The sequence below is a fragment of the Homarus americanus genome, unplaced genomic scaffold, assembly GCF_018991925.1.
Source record: "Homarus americanus isolate GMGI-L3 unplaced genomic scaffold, GMGI_Hamer_2.0 scaffold47967, whole genome shotgun sequence".
Classification (NCBI taxonomy): Eukaryota; Metazoa; Arthropoda; class Malacostraca; order Decapoda; family Nephropidae; genus Homarus; species Homarus americanus.
In genome coordinates this window covers 2,224,518-2,247,973 of record NW_024731965.1, presented here as the reverse complement: position 1 = coordinate 2,247,973, position 23,456 = coordinate 2,224,518, and the positions used below count along the sequence as shown (strand labels likewise).

Genomic DNA, 23,456 nt, shown 5'->3' with positions numbered 1-23,456 from the left:
AGAATCCAGATTATGTGCTGACGAACGCCTGTGTAGAGGAGACCACCACAACAATGGAGACTGAAGTGTGTGTAGATGAGCTTCCATAGTTAGTCTCCTGCATAACTATATATTTTATAAACGTTATATTATTTATTTGTCTATTCCCATAATCTGTCTAGAAATGTTAAAATATAAACTTGGTGAATATCTTATATATTTTACATAGAATAATAGAATCACTTGAGTTGTTGGTATAGGGAAGCCTGTGAGATGGTGGTATTAAGCTTGGTAATGCTTCATCATTGTTGCAATCCTATATATTTTTTTTTTTACTTTTATCCTCTTCACCACTGATTGGCTCGTTAGACCCTTGGGTGATCAGTCATGTCTCTGTTATGCACTGTTGGTAAAGGTGCCATAGGTCCAGTGGCTTGGGTGTTTGCTTCCCTCTGTAATGTGCATTGTCTCTTCAAGTTCCTTTGATTTATTGGGCCACAGATTGGGGATCTGTAGATACACCTGACAATAAGTACCGGGTAAGTCTCCTCCCTTTAATTTAATTTTACACAACTTGGACTCTTCAAAAACATCCTCTCCCTGTACCCTCACCTGGCTGGCTCTAAGGTCTTGCCTAGCATAGATAACCACACCCATCTTGCAAGTTTCTTGAGAAAGGTTTGTAAATAAGTTATATCCCTCAATATTGAACTCACATTACTCTGGGTCGATTCTCATGTTCTTGTACAACAGTTCTACAATGCTTTGTTGTTTTAGTGAGGACCACAATGGAAATAAGTCTATTATTATAGTTTTGGAAATCCGGGAACCTTAGGAATTAACCCTGACCAGAAAGGGTGATGGGGGTAAAATTAAAGTTTTGGTTATCCAGTAATTTTTAGGATTTTAAGTTAAGGAATCGGTAGTTTAGACAATTTTAAGATAATTTTTGGTTAATATTCGTCCGTTGGCTGTTGGCAGGTTTCCAATTTTCAATATTACAGACAGAGTAAAAAATAAAATAAACAAACTTTAATATAATTTCTATTGCAAGTCAATATTAACGGAGTATTTCACAAATTTCTAGGCGTAAATCTCCTTATCCCCCATGTTGCCCGAATTATTTCTCTCCTCTTAGTGACATGACAACCAAAGATCTTCAAATATTGTGTCATGTGACTTGGCTGGCCAATCATTTGAAGTAGCCATTTGGAAGGAACGTGGTGGTGTGCAAAAAGTGCTTTCTCCCTTATCCAGCTGTTATTCTGTGAGTTTATCAGGACAATAGTGAAGCAATCCAAATATTACATGATCACGGTGCTCTACCAACATCAAGACTGTGTCCTACGTGTGGAAATTGTTTTATTTTTAAGAAAAGACCGAAATTCTTTTCTCTATCCAGTACCAGATTGCCCAGCTGTATACTCCACCATGTAGTAGTTAAGCTCCAAGATATAGTTAGGTGTGGTTAGGTTTTATTTTTTTGGTGTGTTTTACTGAAACGTGACTGTCATTTTGGTGCAATTTAGAGGTTTCTGTTCCAAATTAAAATTTCATAAAAACCCCCCCCGCTAATTTGCACAAGAAATGAAGGTCAGATTCGAGTAAAAAACACCATAATACACCAGAAAAACCTATTTTTGTTTCAATCTGAGAGCAGCCAATGAACAAATATTTACCCAATTTTCTGATATAGCTTTTCTTCTGCTCATGATTACCTAAAGAGAAAAAAAAAAGGAAAATCGTCGTATATTTTCGAAGTTGTTGGAAGTTGAAATTATGTTTCTCCAATGGCTTTTTATGTGTTTTGAACGAATCTGACCTTCATTTCTATGACTAATCACTATTTTTTGAGATACCTCCCTTATCCAGTGGGGAAAAATGACAAGTACAGGTAGTAGTAATTTGCCATAGAAATGAAGGTCACAATAATCCCAAACTAACCTAACCCAACCCAATGCAACCTAGCCACCTGTGTGCTTACCTTAATTAGACTCGGAAGACTCAGAGTTGGGGTCATTGGGGTTCTCCACCTTATCATCCACAGGTCGCACTGGTCGCTTTTTCTCCACTGGGGAGTAGACCTTGCTGGCAGTGATGAAGAACTGGAGTCGAAGCTTGTCCTCGCTTGAACTGTGTATTAAGCAAGTAGCGTACCAAGTACCTCATGAAGTAGTTGGACTTGTTGTCAGGTCACTTCACCCAGTCCTTGAGGTCCCTCCACAGACAGTGTTTGTCAGCCTTTTAGCTACAAGGCTGGTTACACATCACACAAGTAACCTCATTTGGCAAAACACCTTGTTGGAGAAATTTCCACACTTCTCTGTCCTTACCGTGATATTCTGCGTGAAATCTGGCCATAGCTTGGAAATAATTAACATCACAGCCATTGCATATTGAAGACATCTTGAAATTAAATTAAAATTGAAGCCTATACTGAGCTGTGATTGGTGGATCGAAAATCATAGCCACCAAAGAACAACTGTACTTGTGTCAAACTCTAGCGCATGCAGAATAGAGAATAGTAACCAACAAACAAACACACAGGAGGTCTCTCAGACGGTGGTAACATCAACATGAACTTAGAAAAAGAAAAAATACAACGATTTTCCAACAATATATTGTGATTTTCTCGAAGTAATCACGATTGGAAGAAATGCTAAAGAAAAGAACAGTCTTAGAATTGTCTGAGCTTCTAAAACTCAAAATCCTAAAAATCGCTGGATGACTGAAATGATACCGGTATGACAAACGCGATGTGCACCAAACTATTGATGTGCAAATGCTCCATATGAACTGCCATTTGTGCATATGAACCAAATAACGTAAATGATAAACATCCATTGTGGGAACGGATGTTTTGTGCAACAATATTGCCAAACTAATATGTAAATGTTATGAAAATTGCTAATCCTACCTACTTTTGTTAATAATTAGTGGGTTTTTTTGGTAGCTATGTAGTTTATGAGATCTGACAATCTGAATTTACCCTCACAATTATAATGTCAAATATCAAATGGTTGAGCCTTGTGGACATCTCTAGTGACATCCTCCCATGCACCTAGCCTCTCCCTACCAAGCTTTCCCATTATTCCCTCTAACTCTCGATGAAAATGAACACCTTAATATATCTACAAATTCAGTTTTATTTGCACACTATAACTCTTACTATACTCTCAAGTAATTAGTCCATGGGATACAGTAGAGCACTATATTAACATGTAGTTGCTATTTTTGTATTTTGGATTTTAATTGAGTGTCCTGTACTCAATTTGATGCACTTATGTTTACAGGTCCGTCCTTGTGAGCGATACAAAGAGGAATACAGCGACTGCACGAGTATAAAGGCAAAATTTCATCAGTATTTCATCCACGGTGAAACTAAAGATTGCTCACAGTGGAAGACAGATTACAATCACTGCTTAAACTATAGAAATAAGAAAGATATTGAGTCTTTGGTAAGTAAGCATGGTACTGTACTGGATGATAGATAGTGGCTGTACAATGGTTGATGAGGGTGTCTCAAGGGTTACACCATAGGAAAATTAATAGTCTCTTTTCTTATTGTTCATCACTTCTTGGACAACACATTTCCTAATAAATAGGTGAGGTGATGGGGACCAATCGAATGGCCACTGAGGTCTCTGAACCTAACCTCTCTTTGAAGTCCGGGATCACCTAAAATCTGTCATTACATCTCACTGTAACAAGATTATCAAAGACATACTAAGGAGAGTTAAGGTATTGTGTTTTGAAGAAGATGGTGAAATATTTGAGACACTTATGGGACACCCTGTACTTCATACATCTATAAGGGAAAGCATTCTAAGGAGGAGTACAGTACACAATTGTAGTATTTCTAGTGTCCTTGGTGTAGTGAGTATCTTCTGTGATTAGAGATGACAGATAAGATTACAGTGATTATAAGTGGCTTTGGGACTCAATATCTAACTATACACAGGGGTTGAGGTGTTGAATCTGCAGTCTCCAGGACCCAGAATTGTGAGACTGAGATCTAAAAACTGAATAAAGTTGAAAATTATAGTATTGTTTACCTATGTACTGAACTCCTTAGGGTTAATCCATATTTCTTTTAGTAATTTATAGTTCCCCAAAAAGCTAATGTATATTGTTTGTCATCAGACCTCGGTAATAGAAACGGAGAAAGAACGACGTGAAAAGCGGTTAATAGGCCACTATACCAACACTACGTGGGAAAAGCGAGAGTCTCCACCAGATGACTGGAACAAACCATTGCCTGAGTATCTTCAGAAGAATGATGCTGTATGTACTGTACTCTGCCTGATAATCAAAATCTGAAAAAAAAAAAAATGTATTATAAAATATTAGGTACTGGGTACCCAGTATTACACATGTTCTTTGCTGGGGTGTACAGTATTAAATTCCTGTTGACTGGTACATCATGGGCAAACAGTTGATCAGGGGTTGGTGTAATAGTCACCCAGTGGATTATTGAGGAAAAAGGAACTGTTTATGTAATATAGAACTGCTTTTGGTACAATATTTATGTGTTATGGTCTTTTTTTTATGTAATGTATATATATGATATATATATAGTGGTTATTACAACAGTTTGTTTATTCTTTGGAACCTAACTAATTATTTCCATTTCAATCAGTTAAACTATAATTTGCAATTAGGTAATTCACAGTGTCTTCTGATATAATACCTAACCTATGAATTATCATGACTTTCTGTACAATATATCTATTGGCAAATTTACAAACCATTCTTAAGGATTATATTATCTTTGCAGGTGTCATTTCTGGCAGTGAAGGCCAAACAGCTGAAGGAAGGTAAAGTTGAAGAGCCAGCATCTTTATGCACAATATCCTGAAATATCATCTATTAGAAATACAGTATCCAGTATGTAAGAAAATGTACAGTTTGTATATAAAAAAAGAATTATAAACTCATTCAGCACTTTTTCGATGAATTTCACTGTAAAATGCTTTTTGTATAACAGAAAAAGCTAAAATTTTGTTTTGGAGTAAATAATCAAAATGGAAAAAAAATTATTCAGTTTAATAAAGGCAGATGTATCAAACAAAATTAAATCTCCAGTAACTAAAACCCTGCTACTGAGGTGAGGGCAAGGTGTACTGATGCTCCCTCAAGGTGCGTTACTACTCCCCACTGCTCTGCTATGCCACAAACTAGTTCTTGTACATTAATACTACGAACCAGTTGTACCTATGTCGGATTAAAATAATTGATCTCATGGGACCTTGTTCGTAACTCGGGGACCCCCTGTAATGAATTGTTCAGATACACAATATTTTATTTATCATTTCACCACTTATCAGTTTATTCACAATTTGGGAGGTTGGTTTCTTATTTGTTACTTAACTGTGTTATGATCTTTGTTGTCCAGTGTTAATACCTGGAGAAAACCTGTGTTGTTTGGTAATGAGGGTTACAATGGATAAACACCCTTCTCACATGGCTCGAACCCAGGACACAGTGATGATGATATTAATGAGATGGTATCACATGATCTACTTGGCCCTGGGCATATTTTGGATTTTTTATTTTAACTATTTATAAATCCTGTCGAAAATTGGTATTTCTGGCATAAAACTAGTGGTCACTCCAAATGTACTGTCGTGGTTGACATATACGTGGTCCCTTGCATCCATGGCCACCACAACCTCACTGGTAGGGTGGGGAGGGGAAGTGTCATTGTCTGTATCACTGTCCTCACTGCTGGCCGCTTCAACAAACTCTACTTCATTTGGGTCTGTTTCCTCCCCATCACTGTCTTCGTCACCTGATACTATATCAGTGTCACTCATATCATGCAACTCTTGATGAATTGTACGACTGTCGAGGGTGGTCACAAGATGTCCAAGGACGGGTATTCATCATGGTAACTGGTGGGTAACTTCTGACAAATATTAAGTGCAGTACTGTAGTAAAAGACATGTAAAAATAGAGTACTATTCATAAAATTATATAATTTTAACATTTGCAGCAGAATATACTAAACCTCAAACACAAAAGGTCAGTTAAAATTAATACATCTTTAAATGTCACAATACTTTATTTCACTCTGAAGAGTTACATCAATACTGACAAACCCTCAGCAGCATTGTAATCTTCACATTTCGCTCACATATACCAGAGTGAGCTGCATCAATTTGACCAGTTCTTCCCTCCACATCTGGACATTCCCCCATTCTTTAATACTCCCTGCACTACACTTGTAATTTAACAGCCTCATAGAAATCTGTATCCTATTTACATTCACATTTGGCCATGTGTTTATATTCAGCCACTGTACTTCTTGTTATAATTGTGGTCTTCTGAATTTATTTACCGCTTTAGATGTCAATTCCATCTCTATTCACCAATACAGAAAATATTTTCTATCAATGAACAACTTGACATTCTCGATGGAAACTTAGTTCCAAGAAATTAATTGTCCTAGTAAACAGGGGGGGGGGCACGCTTGTGGGACTAATAGTAGGACTAACCATTATAAAGAAAAGTACAGGAACCAATTAATATCAATAAATAAAATCTTCTTTTAAAAACAATGAGATAAATTGTAGAAAGATAAATAAATGGGAAATCTTTTATATTTTTTCATCAACAACTTAAATATTACCTCACAAGAAGTTCTAACATGTGGATATAGTAGCCAGCGTTGACAAAACTGTTAATTGTGATGTACAAGACTTCAGTTTAACAATGTAGAAACTTTTGAAACTATAACGTACAATACTGAACTGCCAATTTAAATCAATATACCTGGGGTAAAAGGAACCAAGCTTAATATCCTCAGTCTTAAAATGCAGCTTTGCAGAGGGAACTCTTTAGGTGAAGCCCTGATAAACGTAAACACATCATGCCCTTAGTCCCAATTAACCCTCGAATCAATCATACACTTCTACACCTGACCCAATTCTAATTTTCTTCACTCAAACCAAAGTGGCCTCTGGTAGCTGCAAGTCACAACATTATCATTTCCCTTCACATCTCTTCCCTTTTGCATTCATCATACACATTCTTTCCAAGTTATAAATATATATTTTCTTATGTTTCCTTTATCCTCTCCTCTTTTCATGTCCCACTTTTGATTATTTTTATATAAATTAGCTCTGCCTTATTACCATCTTGCATTCTACACAAAAGAAATTCCTCAGTAATTCCTAACAATGCTTTTTCCACCTTACATCTTTTAGTAGTCTTCAGTAAATTAATCACCACATTCTTCTTCTGCATCCACTCTCTCCAAGACAACATTAAATCGGTGTAACAATTTCATTTAGCCAAACAAATATTTAATTAACATCCAAAAGCCTTAACACACACATGACTTACACTGCAAGCTAAATTTAATTTCATAAGGAGTCGACACAATCTTAATAAACCAATGTCGGGTAACAGTTGGACATCACTAGACAGTATTGACCTTATTACTGGACATCAAATGCACTTTCTGTATACATCTTTCATCTACTGTTGATATTTGTAATGGAATAATTAACCATCACATTATCCAAAGCCCATACTTAAGGTAAAGTGACCATCCCAATTACCTCACCTGACTAGATACACTCGCTCCAAAAAGTATCTTTATGGAGGATCTGATGAATTTCAAAACGAACAACCGACTCCGGTTACCTCAGTAGGGTTGTCAGAATCCTTCATCCAATGTGTCAGTCTCACAAAATCCTTTTAATATACTTTTTGGAGTAAGTGTACATTTATTTCTAGCACTTGAAATCCAATGGTTTATGTAAAATAAATTTTTTCAAAAAAGGTTGTGTGTACTATACTATATTATATGACTTTCAAACATCTCTTCACAACAAATCATTAAAATACTGTACAGGTAAACTTCGATAAACGATGGGGTAAGGTTCCTGTAAAACCCATTGCTATGTGAAATATCAAAGATATGGAGCATTATAACATGGGGCTCAATGGAATATGTTCCCAGCCAGTCCCCAAACACACATATATCACCAACAAAAATATGCCTACACTTATAAAATCAATAGAAAAAATTGAACAACACTCACCACATAATGAAGAATAAGCCTGGTCATCATCACATGTCCCCTTCAAGGCTAAAAGGACTCTTGTAGGTGGAGTGGAGACGTCACTCTGACTCCCACACAGCCTCTTGGGAGTCTTGTCTCTCTTAATAATGTCAAGCTTCACCTCACACACACACACAAACGGTTGTCTTGGCCTTCCCAGACATTTCCAAAGTTACGCTGCTCACTTCACAGTCACAAAAACAGAGCAAACGATAACAAAAACAATGATAGCGGCCAATACTGCTCCTCTTTTTCACAACAGAGGCGAAGCAGCTTAGTCACAAAAACAGAAAATATCATTTCAGTCACCATAACACAGTTCAGTCTAAATGTTAGTGCTGTCCTCTCACTAAGAAAAAAAACACATGCCAAATACAATGTATGATGCGGACTGATTATCATAGAGCTAAGAAATGGCAGGGTTACGATCGACAAAGAACCAAGCGGAGGGGGTGTAGTGCATAGGTTGGCCATTAAGTGGCGAGTGGGTAGGGTTGACGAGGTTAAAAATTGTTTCCTTTTGAAATGTCAATGACAGAAAAATATAATTTGCATTGCTAGAATTCTTGCAAGACAGCGATTAATTTAAGTATTGTACAGTACAGTATATACAACCCATAGTTTACACTAGGGAAATTTTTTTTCCTAACCAATGGATATTGTTAAAGTTGAATATCGCTGAACGAGACATTATTCATCGAGGTTTACCTGTATGGATAACCTTGTGGTTTTTCAGTGCAGAATGTGTCACAAGTGCTCCTGTGCTGGCCTGACCCCTCCCACTCAACCAGATCTTGCACTGAGAGCACCCTTTCTGTAAGCAGAAATGCTGAACAGTGGATCAGTCCTATCAACCACCTAATTTCCTCCCATTAGCCTCCTGGGTTGGCAGATGCATCTCTGAGGGTGCAATTTGGGTCTGGAATCACTTTACCCAATTTTTTTTTTTTTACTAAAATGGAAAAACCGTTCCTGTTACTGGGCAAACCTGCGTCGATAGACTGCTAGGGGGGTGAGATTTCCGACCATTGCCAAGAATACCAGAGCCACAATATTGAAGAAGATTGGCTGGCTCAGGCTGGCCCATGGAAACAACCATAGAAAAAGGTAATTTGGTCTACAAGTGAAATCTCCAAATACTCTGTAGCTCTGTTTACCTCTTCCTCAATCACACACAACATGATCCCACACAATGATATGGCCTCCTCATAATCCCCACTTCCTTGTACATTCATTTTCTTATACAGTACAGTATCCATATACAGTGCTGGTTTTCTCTTGTTAATTTTTTGCATTTGGCAAAGTCCCCTTCAGACATTACAGTGCTCTTTTTCAATACTCATTGTTTATGGATATAACTATAAAATTATATCTTTTCATCTTTTTCTACATTCACAGCACATAAAACTTTCTTAAGATAAAAAAATAATTTATAAATGTAAAATATGGGACAAACATCCAGAATGAACATGAAAAGTGCTCAAGGAAGTCTTCATAATGTCTGTGCATTAAATGAAAATATTACATATTCAAGAAACAAATATTTATTACAACCATCATACCAGTCTTTATTGTTCACCAATAATAAGAACGATAAAAGCGGTCCTCATTATTCTTGTTCCCTGTCGCCATCTTTCACTTTTTGTTGAAAAATATAAATATATTATACATCAATAATTAAACATTATTTACCTAATTTTATATGGTGCAAATACATAAAAATTAGTAATTGCTTTTAACAAAAGGGTTTTTATGGTTACCTACACAATTTAGTTTATCATGTTGGATGATGATTGTGAATGTCTATTACATGCAAGTTAATTATTATATATTACAATGGAGGAAGCAATGGTTATCTCCAGCAATAAATTAAATTTTTAGCCTGTTGGTTGACAATGTTGCCACCACGCTTACCGACATTTAATTCCAGATTAATATTTGATATTTTATTTATGGTTTTCAGTTTTAATTTTATGGAAAAATTATTGCATTATATTATCATTATCCATTACTATCAATAAATTAATAATAAAGTACTCAGTAATTTATTTGAAAGTGTCCGGCCCACGCTGTTTCCAACTCCCTCTTATATACTGTACCAATAACCGTTATCTATCCCTCATTTTGTCTCTATTCCTGATATTTAAATTTATCGTCTTTTCCTCCCTCAAAATGTATCATACATAAACATCGGACAACTATTTGGAAATGAACTCCTGACATAACTTTGGAAAAAAATTGGCGTATGATCAAGTACATCCACTGACCAATTTTCACTCACTTCTGTTCTTTTTGAGGCATTAGCTTACACAATACCAGAAGCACTCCCTACCCCACCACTGAAACACCCTTCTATTTGAACATACAGGAGAGCAGTGGTAACCCTACCCTCTCACTTGTACACAAATATTGCTTATTTATCTTAGCTTCTATAATGTTCATTAGAGTATGGATGTGTTAAGGAATTTTGTAAAGCCTTTTTCTATTTTTTTTTCTCCATTAAATAAAAATTCCGTTTGTGTGAGAAGAAAGTCACAAAATACTGTATAATCCCAACAAAAGTAACCCAACTGATAACATTAGGTATAGTAACTTTGGTTTTACTATTAGTCAAGTTTTTCAGAAACACTAATGAGGACCGCCTCTACTGTATTGTACTGGTATTCTGGAAAACAAAAAAAAATACCCTGCAAATTTCACAACTCGTGGTCTAGTCTTATTTGTATAATATCCAGAAACCTCAATAATAAATTGTGGAAAATCTTCAAACAGCATTACTATCAAAGGAAAATAGTGATATTACTAAACACATCCATAAACTCTCAAGCTGGAGAAAAAAAACCATTTAAACAAAATTGGATTAATTTCAAAATTTAGAAATGTTACATACATGATTTTTTCTTCATAAAATGGCTAACTTATCAAACAGGATGACACATATAAACATACCAGTACCAGACATTTACCATAATAGAAACAAACTTATTCTCTCTACCTATCATCTTTTTCTTTAACATTAATCTGGGCCAAAATAAACTATATGAAGACTTGATGTTACTTTGTGATATACTGTACTGTAATTATAAAGCCAATTCCTACTCCCAAATGGAACATGTACTGTATAACATACACAAATAACTTACCGGGTATATAAATTTAAAGTCAGTCCGACAAATTTAACAAATTGTCACTAGTTTTGTTATACAGGTATTTACATTCATATCATTAAATCTTTAATGAATTGGAAAACTTGTAACACCCGGGAGTCAAACCGAGTACGTATTTAATAAAAAAGGGAATGTTTTGAAATGGGATAATGAGACTAAGAGGGACATTAAAGGATAAAACTTGAATTAAGTAATGCGAGAGGAGAGAATAACATTAAGAATATAGAGTAAAAGTATTTAAAATTTGTGCACCAAAGCACAAGTGAAAGAAAATAGTCAACCTTACCTAACAGAACAGTACTGTACTACAGGAAGAAAAATGAGGATTCAGAGTGGATCAGGAGTGCTGTACCAGTACATGGAGTGATGGGGTACAGAAAGATACACGTGTATATCTAGACCATCTTTACTTTTCCCACATTGACAGCAAGGTGGTAATACTTGAGAGGATCTTCCCCAAACATTTTGGTTACTGACTATCTCTTAAATTTTTCGGGGCTTAACACTGACCGCAAAGAAAGTATCTTGGGGAAAGCAATTGCAGATTGTTGCAACAAAAAATATGTCCAGGGAAGATATATTTAGGGTGTACATCAGCATAAAAAAAAAAAAATTAGTTTTAAAAACCCAAATGTTTCACAAAATAAAAAGCACTGATTCTTTGACAGGTACATTATAGGTGTATCATGCACAGCCTCAGAAGGGCAACAACATAGTACGTTCATAGTAAGTATAACACACCCATTTAAAAAAGTTCATGCACAGTACAAGACTGGAGTTTTGTAACAAATAATACCTCCCCCACATTCTTACCATACTAGAGGCAATTACTTTCACAGCCTAGTGCCTCACCCATACACTGAAAAGGAGAGGAAAATGTCTCTTTGCATTCTAACAGTAACATATCTCAGTACAGTATTTACACAAGACATCACCGTTACTGAAGGTAGACATATGCGGCAAAAACTCGGAAACTAAGAAGAGGATACAAGTGATTACGATGATGCTTCCCAAAATCTGATCGTAATAACAATGAACTCGGTAGACTTTTTCTTTCTTATACAACCCATAATGACTTTCATGAAGCAAACTAGTGAATTACACATGCATGCCCTATTTGAGTGTTACTTAGCATCATATTATTAGCAAAGTGAACAACTGTGGCTATTATAATTAAAATATACTATCACTAGATTAAACATACCAGGCATGACACCTCTCACTGCCCACATCTCTTGCATGCCCTTTAGTAATCTTTATTCTGTTGCCTTTTTATATTTAATTTCTATGCTATTTTGAAGCTTAGGTTGAATGTTTATATAGCTTTAACATTTCTGTACTTAAAAAAAATCACAACCTGAGACGAAGGCAGTTGCCTAAAATTCACCCAGCTAAAGGTTAAACTAAAATAACAAGTAAGTCTAAAGCAAGGAGAAAAATGCACTTTGGAAGGTTATAAAATAGTGATAAAGCTACAGAGGGAAAATTACAAAGAAAAAAAATATAACAAGACATATTACTGTAAATTATACTACAATGAAGAACAAAAACATTCCATATAATGAATGAAGTTAATGAGTTCTATTGAGAATGTATAACTGAAATCCAATATGGTGGAGGATTAAGGGTCCAGTTTAGGTTACTGTTCAGCTACCCAACATGTCTTTACAGCTTTTTAGAAAGACTCTACCTAAAGACAGACTCGGAAACTATTATACTGTATTTAGCACTGTATTAAGAGGAATGAAAGCTGATGGTGCAGGTGCAGTAAGAGACATGCTTGAGTACATCACTATTGGAAATTAATAAAAGGTTTGATGAACTACAATGCTTTTGAGGTGAAGGAGAGCGAGACTGAAGGAGAGCGAGACTGAAGAGACTGCAGTAATCTTTTGTGAAAAAGGATTAAGAAATTCATATTCTAAATACACAGAAATATATAATGACCATAACATCTACAACAAAGTAACTAAAACCTTATTCTAAGTTCAAGTACAACTTAACATGTACAGTTGCTCACAGGTATAATGTTCCATCCCTCAGTGGCCTTTCTGAACATGTGGCAAAGTAAGAATCCCTTTATGAATGAATCGGTAACTTAAGAAGAGCAGTTACCAACAACTGGTCTCCCATGTTACCGATTCAATTAAAGTGATTCCGATATTGCCACACATTGAGAAAGGTCACCAAGGAGTGGAACAATATACATGTGGGCAACTGTACCTTGCAGGAAAGAAAAGAAAAATATAATTTCCTAAATCATATACTGTATCTGAAGAGCTGCTGGTAATATGTGGAATAAATATGTCAGCTGTTCTAACACCTAAATGAGGTTTTAAGAATAGTACAGTACACTAATAAATTTATATTTTACCATGCTCACAAAATTATGTTTTAGCAAAGGTGAGAATATTAAATTTGATGTGATTTGTTAAACGATAGGAAAAGGAACACGACTTCTCTAAGGAAAGGCCATGAATTATACAAAGGAAAGTATGCAGGAATAAAGAAACAAACAAAAGTGGAAAAAATATGAGGATGTACATTTATCGGCATAGAAGATACAAGTGTGTGTGTGTGTGTGTAGATATGTCAACTATAATGTTTGGAGAATACCTTGCAATGTACCTTCTGTTAAGTGAGAAAAGGCACATTGTGTAGTTAGAGCTACAATTCTAGTTGCTTCATCTTGTATACTGCTACTTCCTGTGGGTTACACAGCACCAGCATCAAGAAAATATTTAAAGCACATTGATAGAGTTAACTTTGAATGAAAATTTAGCAAACTTTCTTTGATATGATCCAGTTACCTAAAAAAATAATACTGCACTAAACCTTAGTATCTTTTATACTGCTGTATGTAGGTGCACACTACTATCTACTGTAGCTGGTGAGAAGAGTAATTTTTGTACTTACTTATTATATCTACCACACAATGTATGCAACTTGGTGAAGGGATCCCCCAAAGTTAATATGGCTTTAAGGCAAAATCCTTTCCGTTTTTTTAAGTACGTATACTGTACAGTGTAGCCGAAATGTCAATTATTTTGGCAAGCAATATTCCTCTATTCCTAAATTTCCCTATCTCTATAAAGTGAAGTAACAAATACTTCTAAGTCTGGCCTTGAAGCTAATATCACCTTCACCTCCTTCCTTACTGCATGGCCGAGCTGGCGTGTGCATGTACGCCGGCAGCAGTACACTACACACTAATGGGAGTTATAGGATCATGCTGCAAGGAAAGGTTAAGTCCCTTTACCAGTCTTAGGATAAATTAATACCCTCTAAGTCTGAGTATAAATCATCACTGGGAAAACGTTTATTCTATCAATGCCATGATTTTGTCAGTTATTTAATATTAAGTAGATACAGTATCCTAAAAGATAAAAAAATAAATTTTTATCTGTTTGTGTCCTGGCAATACTAATTACACCATCGTCAAATAGCAACACTAACACTTTTTATGATGATCTTCACCAGAATAAAGGTAATGTTTGAAATAAAAACAAAGTGCACTACAGGTATGTTTGTGTCGTCTTTCCCTTTCAAATATACAGCTGCATAAATTAAACCGATTACAATACATTTATTCATAAATTGTAAGTTATACAATACTACATTCTTTTATCCTATGTAATATAAATATTAAAGCTAAACAAGTAGCAGAATAAAATGAAGGACATTCAAGCAAAACCACACATACTGTTCACAATCAACTTAATTGACAGGTACCCGATCAATGTCACTTGGAAGTATACCAGGAAAACTTGATTGTAAGCAGTGGAGGCAGCTTTGGTGAACACTGTCGAGGTGAAAATTGGCAATTCAGAATTATTGGCAGCAAAGCAGACAAAAATGCCTAATTGCAGAAGAAAGTCCTATTTGGTTTTATCATCAAGAGTTCATTTCCATATCATCAACCTCTGGATACAGCGACAGATGAAGTGACCCAGGCACCTGAAAATAAAGAGTTCAATAAACTACATACACCAAAAATTTAGTTTAATGTCAATAATTAGAGAGAGAAAGTAGTCAGTCCCACCTTTAACTTAAAGATAACACCTCAAACTGGTACTAACTCTTTCCCAGACTACAAACAGTTAGTATAACAGTACTGGCTACATGATCTTAAATAAATGACAAGAAAAATTGGCTAGTTGTAATGTCTAAGAACATGTTACCAAACTCCACTTCCAGGGAGCCACTATACTGCTCCACTGAGGAATTTATCATATAAATCTTAAAAGGACTAGACTGAAACCTTTACCTTGTGTTGTTTTTGGGTTTCACAAGCTGTTAACAAGATCATGAAAGAAACTGTCTACCGATAAGTAACCAAAGATGATTCTTCTGCCCGAGGGAAAACTTGGGATTACAATGTTAGCAACACTAGATTTTCACCAAATGACAAAATAACAAATTGATCTACATGTGGATATGAGATAATACATGCAACTAGGGGCATCTCAAATTAGAATGTAAACAGTCAAGTGAATCTAAGAGTTGCTTACTACGACTCTAGGATATCTGAGGTATAGGGTAAGATTCTTATCTTGATCCAATAAGTGAGAAAACTCTTGAAGAAGTTGGTTTAAATTAATGTATTGGCACAGCTGACCAAGAACATCGTACTTCTTTCATCACGTTAGTCTGATACTGATGACATAACAAAGGAAGAAAAATCTCTTAGCTCAAGTCTTATACCTCAGTCATACATATGCATAAATAATGTATGTGCTTTATCCATCAAATTTTAAGATTTGGACTATCTAGCATGGTTTGCAAGATCATTGATGCTAATTTAATCAATATATGGTGAATAAGGCAGGAGCAGAATTGGATCTGGAGGATGGGATATGGTCACTGGTGATAATCTCTCTATATGTGATGCTGAGAATAAACAGGAACTTCTAAAGGTGGCGAATCACAAGGACGGGCTATGTGATTAAAGGTTAATGATAATACACCTTTTCACATATCCGTTAAGACATTGTTACATAACTATTTGACAAATTTCATAACCGAATGACAGACAGAACACATATCATTGACAATCTAAAATAACTGTTGGTGGTATGTCATTCTCCAATTGTTACATTCTCAAACTATATGTAGACTGTCGGTTTATTGTTCACGTCTGTCAACTTCATAACTTATGTCAATCATTTCCATTAGCATGAACGAACAGTTATTTTAGATTGTCAATGATATGTGTTCTGTCTGTCATTCGGTTATGAAATTTGTCAAATAGTTATGTAACAATGTCTCAATGGATATGTGAAAAGGTGTCGAGTACGGTTATGGAATGTGGAGGCAAAGTTAGACTAAATTTTGGAAAACATATACTGTATATAAAAGCCTGAGCGAAGTAAAAGGTAAAATTATGATTAGCAATTAAATGTTGGTGGCGGTTAAGTAAGTCACATGTTTTGGAATGATGCCAAGTCAAAATATAACAGGTGTGAGGACAAAGGAGATATGTAATGATAGGGCAGACTGGAGGCTCTTCTGTTCTGGCTTCCTGGAGGAGTGAGGTGTAGCAGGTAAGAAGAGATTAATCAGTATTTAACTAAATTAAGGGATATTTACAAACTTCTCTCATTTTCCAACAAATTCTGAATGATACAAGCTTACTTGACACTTTGAATAGAAAGAATACATTTATAAGCAGACTCATGCTTATGTTTAAGGCTACATTTCTTACCTCTGGCTTAGGACGGTGGGTATTAACAGCAGGAACACTGAGAGGGAGGTACTCCACCCTACAACCATAAGCTACTGGTGTCAACTTGATCATAGTGTGCAAAGGAACCTCTATGTATGGCAGGTCATCTGATCAACAGAAATAGTAGAATTAGATACAGTTCATGATTACAAGATACAGTACATTACTTGCATAAAAATTACACATTAGAGTTAGGTGTAGAAAGTACAAGGATGTAAAGCTTAAAGATCTGAAGTTATAGAGAAGTTAATAAACGTGTTCAATTATCCAAGTCTCAGAAAACTATACTATTCCCTTGCTAACCAGACCTGTAAGTCATGCCCTCTTCTGTAAAAATAACCAATTGGTTCATTGAAAATATTTGTGTAGCTGTCCATTTATTCAAACTAAATGTGTTCACAATTGGTAAGCAGACCTGTTCTTCTCTAAAATAGTGTTAAATATCTGAACTATCAAATTATAAAATGATTTCAAGGCAAAAGCATTTCGGCAAAGGATGTTAGAAAATTTCAAATATTTATCATAAAAGGTCGAAGTCAAAGATGAATGAAGTCTTTTCATTATTTCTTTGTTTTGTACCAAACCTAAGTAAACAAACAAATGATACCAAACAAAGCACAATAGGTAATGAACTACACTTTGTATGGCTGTATATATCCAAAGTCACTTATAGGTAAATTGTAGGTATATAAATAATTAACTGCACTTATTTTTGTATTATTATTAACCTTACTTATACACTACTTAATTTAACTTCAGTTATAGAGATCATATATTACAGTAGTTTATAATCATCACAGTACAGTGCTGGTGTAAGTAAGTCAGTCGCTCATGAACTGCCTGTAGTTTATTTGGTGCTTAGTGAAATATTATTATTTATTAATTTTTTTTTATAATGACTTTGTTAACCAAACACTCCAGTTATGTGAAATGGCTCTGGTTAGTCCCAAGCACTTCAGATATTTTAAGTACAACCTGTATAAATAATCTAACTGCTATGAGGGGTGTGCTGGAGAAGGAGAGGTTCATGAACACCTTGACTGACACCCTGATACCAAGATGAACAACAGACTATTAACCCTTACGCCCCGGGTGACGTTCCAGAACGTCGGACTAGCGCGCCCTGGGTGACGTTCCAGAACGCTCAACCAGCGCGTCCCGGGTGACGTTCCAGAACACCCAACCAGTGCGCCCCGGGTGACGTTCCAGAACGCCCAACCAGTGCGCCCCGGGTGACGTTCCAGTGTGACTATTTGCCTGTCACACCACACCTCGGCCACAGGGAAGCTTCCTGAACGTAATTACCTACTTTTGTTTGTTTCATTTTCATTGTTTGTCCATTTTATCATGTTGTATCAAAGTAATACAGTATTGCTAAAAGTAGTGTAGTTGTATTGTAGGGTAGTATTACTGGAAAATAATGCTATGATTATGTTATAAATGTATTTATTTGTGGAATTATTATTTTATTCATTACTTGTACTACCAAACACAAAGACAGCCAGACAGCCTGGCGACCGACTGGCGAGTGTTACCGAGCAGTTTTTATGAAAAATAATGAAAAAAAAATATTCTATATTAATTATTTATAGCAAATAAGTACAATGATCAGTAAATATATGCATTACTGGCCATCTCAGTCACAAAGGCAAGCTATAAATAGCTGCTAAGTGCATAGGTGACCACGAGCGTCAACTGTCAAAACAACACCGTCTCATCTCCCTCCCTCCCTCCCTCAGCACTGCCAGGGAAGTTTCTAGAGGGTCAATAAATAGTTTTTCTTACTTATTTTTTATTAATTTATCATTTAAAAAGGTTAAAAATTATTTTTGGAAAAGCCGATTTTTCTTGATCTACTGTCACCCTAACCCGGGGCATAAGGGAAGTTAAAATATATCAAGGCATCTTCAGTTAACTTCTTTGTCATATTCAAGGAATACTTTGCATCCTCTCCTATATGTACTCCCAGCAGCCAGGAAAGTTATTATTAAGGAATGATCAGTGTATCTGAGGCACCACCATGTCTACATACACAATAACTATAATGCCTTGAGGATCACAGTGTTAGTTATTCTCATACATGATGTTCACAACTCACAATGTCTTTCCTATTGTAACCTTAACCTTGATGAAACATGAATTCACACAGTGTTAACTCACCAGAGGGTTGATCAAGGAAGTATGCTAGAAGACAACGTATGACTGCTTGGTGTGCAATAAGCAAAACATTCCCTTGACGCTCCAGCTCCATGATGACAGGCTCCAGACGAGCTACCAGATCTTCGTAACTTTCACCACGAGGGTACCGGTAGCTGGAAACAAACCAGGTTCATTTTTCTTTCGACAAACACAATGAAAACATCTGAACCTTAAAGTATCCACAGCTCAAAGTACGATGTTGAAATTGTTAAATCAACACAATGTGAACAGACAATAGGCAATGTGGTCCCCTTTCGATTCTACAGGGAAATGGCAACCCTCAGTAGTTCACACCATGTTGACTATACAGTATTAACTAACTCATTCTAGGAGATACCAAATGACAGCAGCATGGTACTGTATTTCATATTACCTGGTATATAATACAGCATATAACTCCTTACAACAATTAAGTTCTTAAGTATTCTACAAACCTAAACTTATTCTGGTCTCGAGCAGCAAAATCATGTGGGAAATTTTTTTTAATTTCAGCATACGTCATCTCCTCACAGATACCCTGGAAAGAAATAACATCTTTCAGTGATTTTTTGGCAATCCTTCCCAATATGAACATTACTCAGATCCTTAGCATAAAACAAAGTCCAGTAAACTCCTACACATAAGACACATACACACCAATGATGAAATAGGGAAGAAATAAGAACATAATATCGAAAGCATGAAGAGAATCTTATGAAAGTAAACGCAGGAATATGTATTTGGCAACAGGCGAAGCAAATGATGTTTTAAACCATTCACTGCGTACATGCAGAATGGTCCACTGAAATTTAGACCAGCTACATTGAATAGCTTAATATAAAAAGAAGTAACAATTTCAAATGGTGAAACAGATGACAGGAAAAATATTTGTTTTAATCCATAACATTCTAATAATTTCAAGGTTCTGCATGAAGAGGCCTCATGCACCACGTGGAATTGATATGAACAGACTAAGCAGAATTGACCAATTTTGTGAAGTCAGACAATATAAGGAAACATAGGGTCCTGTTACCCAGACTCTCAGTTGGGTAAAGTCTGGTTAAGTGGAGATTTACTTTTTACTCTATCCAGAACTAAGTTATAGATAAAAGTTACTTACTGCATCAATCTCATTCAGGGCTTTCCATCTTTCTTGGGGAGCTTCAATACCCTCGGCTGTCTGAATGGTCCTCTTCATCCAGGACGTCCACACTCGCAGCTAAAAACGCACAAATAAGTTACGTTCACAATGTTTAAAATACAAAGAGGTCAGAAACTACCTGTGCACCTGTAATAATTAACAATATAGATTTATTCACTTTGTTCTACCCACAGGTAAATGCTTGAAGTGGATACCATTCCCAACATTTACCGTAATTACCTGTACGCTGTTTTTTAACTAGGGGGTTTCTCACAAAAATTTTATAATATGTCAAGTATAAAGCAAACATATGTATCGAGTGTCTTGCAGCATCATGGTGTGGATCACTTTATCAGGGAAGGTTACATAGCTTACATATAGTTCAATTCCCATTATTTAGGCTTTTTTTACATGAGCATTTATCTCAACACCTGAAAACCAATGGAATTCTGTGTGAAAGATCCCACTGAACTCTACTGATTTCCAAGTCATGTGAAAGAGGCCTTACTGTGATGAAATAACTATCTAAATACACGGCGATGCTTAGTTATCGAGTTTAAAAAATAACAAGTATTTCTCAATTATCCTTAGTCTTAAAGAACTATCATTGTATCCACCTTTTTTTTTTCTTCATAAGAGTAATCATAAAAATTGAAACAAATACTACAAGTTTCCACACTTAAATATCCCCTTGCCTGAGTGTCTACTGGACTGCATTTCCAGGTAAAACTAAAAAGCAAAAACTTTAAAAATAAAATCCAATATCTTTTCACTGACCAAAGTTATCAAACTATTTCACCAACCTTATTATCACGCTATTTATGGTAATTTTGTTTTCAGTTATAGTCTTTGTATTCAGGATAGGATTTCTACACCTACATCTATTCTTTTCACTCTATTCTACACCTTCCTGCAGCTCTCTTGGGATGGTACATAGCTGCTGACGTTACCAGAGGGACACACAACGTCTGTGTCAAAAACTCACCTTAGGAATTTTCTGTTCCTTGATGTAATGAACAAGAGTTTTGCTAAACTTCCGACCATTTTCAGTCAGGTCGGCATCGCCCCCTATTCTTCCCTGCTCGTTGTGGACGCTTTCGCCATGCTGAGGAATAACCGGTGGTCAAATATATTTTTCATCAATATCCAGAAGTTAAAATATTTTGATCAATATCCAGGGGTTAAAAAATTCTGATCAGGACTTGTGCTTCTTGGGGGAGGGGGGAGGGGGGGCAGTTTATCCTATCGTGGCATTTTTTATTCTTTATAAGAGTAAGGAGAAAAATTAAATGATAATAAGAAAAGAAATAGAAAGTTAATGGTAAAAAAGAATTGATAGCAAGGTAATAAGATATTGGAAAAAGATTTAAAGGCAAGATAAGTAACAAGTGAAAAACCATAGGTGGTGAGTAATTAGTATTGGAAAAGTAATTAATAATTTTGAGACGTCATTTGGACAAAGTAAATACTCGTATACAGATCTCAAATTACAGACAACAGGTCCTTAATTAGCATGTAAAAGATTACCTCTGTGAATTCTAACAAATTCCACAATTTGACTGTATCAGCCCCATCAGTCTTTATATAAATGTCAGGGCAATACATTGTCTTTATATAATCATATCACCCCCTGTAACTTTCCACTGGCTATGAGGTGACATGATCATATCACGTGATGGGCAAGTTCCTTGAGGTGCGGCTTAGTTACTGTTAAAGTCAGCATTAAAAGGGCGGCGCCCTCGAGCAGTCACTCAACCCCTCACGGACGTATTTAGCAGGTTTATTAACATAGCCTCCGTCCTTACCTTAACACTCACAGCTACAGTGATAAGTTACAGTGATCTACACTTGGAACTGTATCCTAGATAGTTCCTGAATAAATGGATAACAGACAATTGGGTTTAGCTACTAAAAGCCTATCTAATATAAATGTTCCGGCCTCATTAACCTAGACAGAATCAGCAGTTAACATGCCAAGAACATGACCTCATATGCTGAAACTGGTTTAAATCAGTGAACCAAGACAACAATTAGTGTCCATGAATGAAATGGTAAGAATGTGAATTGAGTAAATTTGTGGGAATGTACAGACTACTTTAATTCTCCATTTATGTATGAATCCATGCATGGCGTGTATGTATGTATGTGTGCATAGAAGTGTGTGTGTTCAGTGGTTCACAATGTTTTATAATAAATATTAACAGTTTATTCAATATTATATGTAACTACACAACACTTATTTGAAGCAATATACAAATATACTCCTATACCTTTCTACCTAATGGTGTTTTAATCTTCCCATGAACTGTACTCTTAACTTGACAAGGTATAATGGGATATTTACCCATGTAACTTATACTATAGTTTCATGGTAGTATGTGTGGGCTTGCATGGACAACACTTATTCTGTATTTACAAGTCAGTGACCCATGGCTTGGTGAATTATAGATTAGGTAGAACTTAATTATATCAGTAATAAATACAAACATGTACTGTAAACAAAGATATAAACATCCTCACGAGCCTAAGGTGAGGAAAACACATACCCTGGTGAGATAGATGGTGCGAGGAGTGACGTGAGTATTCATCAGGTAATAAACTATACGCGCCTGAATGTGTCCTTCATGTTTGTGCACTACAACTTTCTGTCCTGTAGAGAGAGAGAGAGATACAGTAGCTTAGTCAATTTCTTTTGATTCCATGTTCCTGCATTGAATTTGTAAAACAGTAAATTTGAAACAACATTCTATACATCATTCCCTCAATACTTCCTCCTCTACACACTTTAACAGCCATCTCTTCATTGCCAGTTATCTTCTGTTATTTCCTAGGTGAGTATATTAATAAAAGTCAATCCATCCTCCCCCTTATTTTCACCCTAGTAGCAACTTATGTCATTCCTTATCATGCCATCCCTACTCTGTGCAAGATTCCTTCAGTGAAACCACACCATCCTCCACACTACAACCTTCAATACTCTCTTTTTAACATGTAGCTCTTATAAATATACACTACTACATTAAACCGGATCTATATTTCAGACATATTACCTCACGAATCTCCACCTCCGCTTATTTCACCTAAAGATTAACCACTCTAATGCTAACCTAACCTGGCCAAACCTATCCAAACCTCATCCCCTCCAAGTAATGTCAAATAGAGCTAGAGTGGAGATTCTTCACTCTTTTCTAACC

At 35.8% G+C, this 23,456-nt stretch overlaps 2 protein-coding genes across 7 annotated transcripts in view; one reads left to right on the top strand and one right to left on the bottom strand.

Annotated features, from left to right (window-relative positions):
• The first annotated feature begins 28 nt into the window (after positions 1-28).
• Positions 29-5,271, top strand: LOC121868124 (UPF0545 protein C22orf39 homolog). 3 transcript variants are annotated; one of them, XM_042368429.1, is made up of 4 exons: positions 29-65; positions 3,273-3,437; positions 4,123-4,263; positions 4,757-5,271. In XM_042368429.1, exons 1-4 carry the CDS (start codon positions 54-56, stop codon positions 4,835-4,837), a joined length of 399 nt encoding a protein of 132 aa, XP_042224363.1. In that variant the 5' UTR covers positions 29-53; the 3' UTR covers positions 4,838-5,271. The 3 variants fall into 3 exon arrangements, with proteins under 3 accessions (XP_042224363.1, XP_042224361.1, XP_042224362.1); XM_042368427.1 differs by lacking the exon at positions 29-65 and adding an exon at positions 2,062-2,127; XM_042368428.1 differs by lacking the exon at positions 29-65 and adding an exon at positions 2,689-2,721.
• Positions 5,272-6,024: 753 nt separating this feature from the next.
• The window catches only part of LOC121868123 (6-phosphofructo-2-kinase/fructose-2,6-bisphosphatase-like), a 51,049-nt gene continuing 33,617 nt past the window's right edge, over positions 6,025-23,456 (bottom strand). For all 4 annotated transcript variants that reach the window (XM_042368423.1, XM_042368422.1, XM_042368426.1 and 1 more), the window contains 7 exons: positions 22,809-22,912; positions 21,248-21,367; positions 20,242-20,340; positions 19,577-19,659; positions 19,104-19,255; positions 16,923-17,050; positions 6,025-15,175 (listed from right to left, as the gene is read on the bottom strand). In XM_042368423.1, coding sequence (XP_042224357.1) covers positions 15,113-15,175; positions 16,923-17,050; positions 19,104-19,255; positions 19,577-19,659; positions 20,242-20,340; positions 21,248-21,367; positions 22,809-22,912 — 749 coding nt within the window. In that variant the 3' untranslated portion in view covers positions 6,025-15,112. The remainder of the gene's footprint in view (positions 15,176-16,922; positions 17,051-19,103; positions 19,256-19,576; positions 19,660-20,241; positions 20,341-21,247; positions 21,368-22,808; positions 22,913-23,456) is intronic.

Coding starts and splice junctions, on each gene's coding strand:
- LOC121868124 (XM_042368427.1), top strand. CDS start 2,077: ATGAAGAACTGGAGTCGAAGCTTGTCCTCGCTTGAACTGTGTATTAAG. Junction 2,128..3,272: donor TTGAACTGTGTATTAAGCAA/GTAGCGTACCAA, acceptor TTATGTTTACAG/GTCCGTCCTTGTGAGCGATA. Junction 4,264..4,756: donor ATCTTCAGAAGAATGATGCT/GTATGTACTGTA, acceptor TTATCTTTGCAG/GTGTCATTTCTGGCAGTGAA.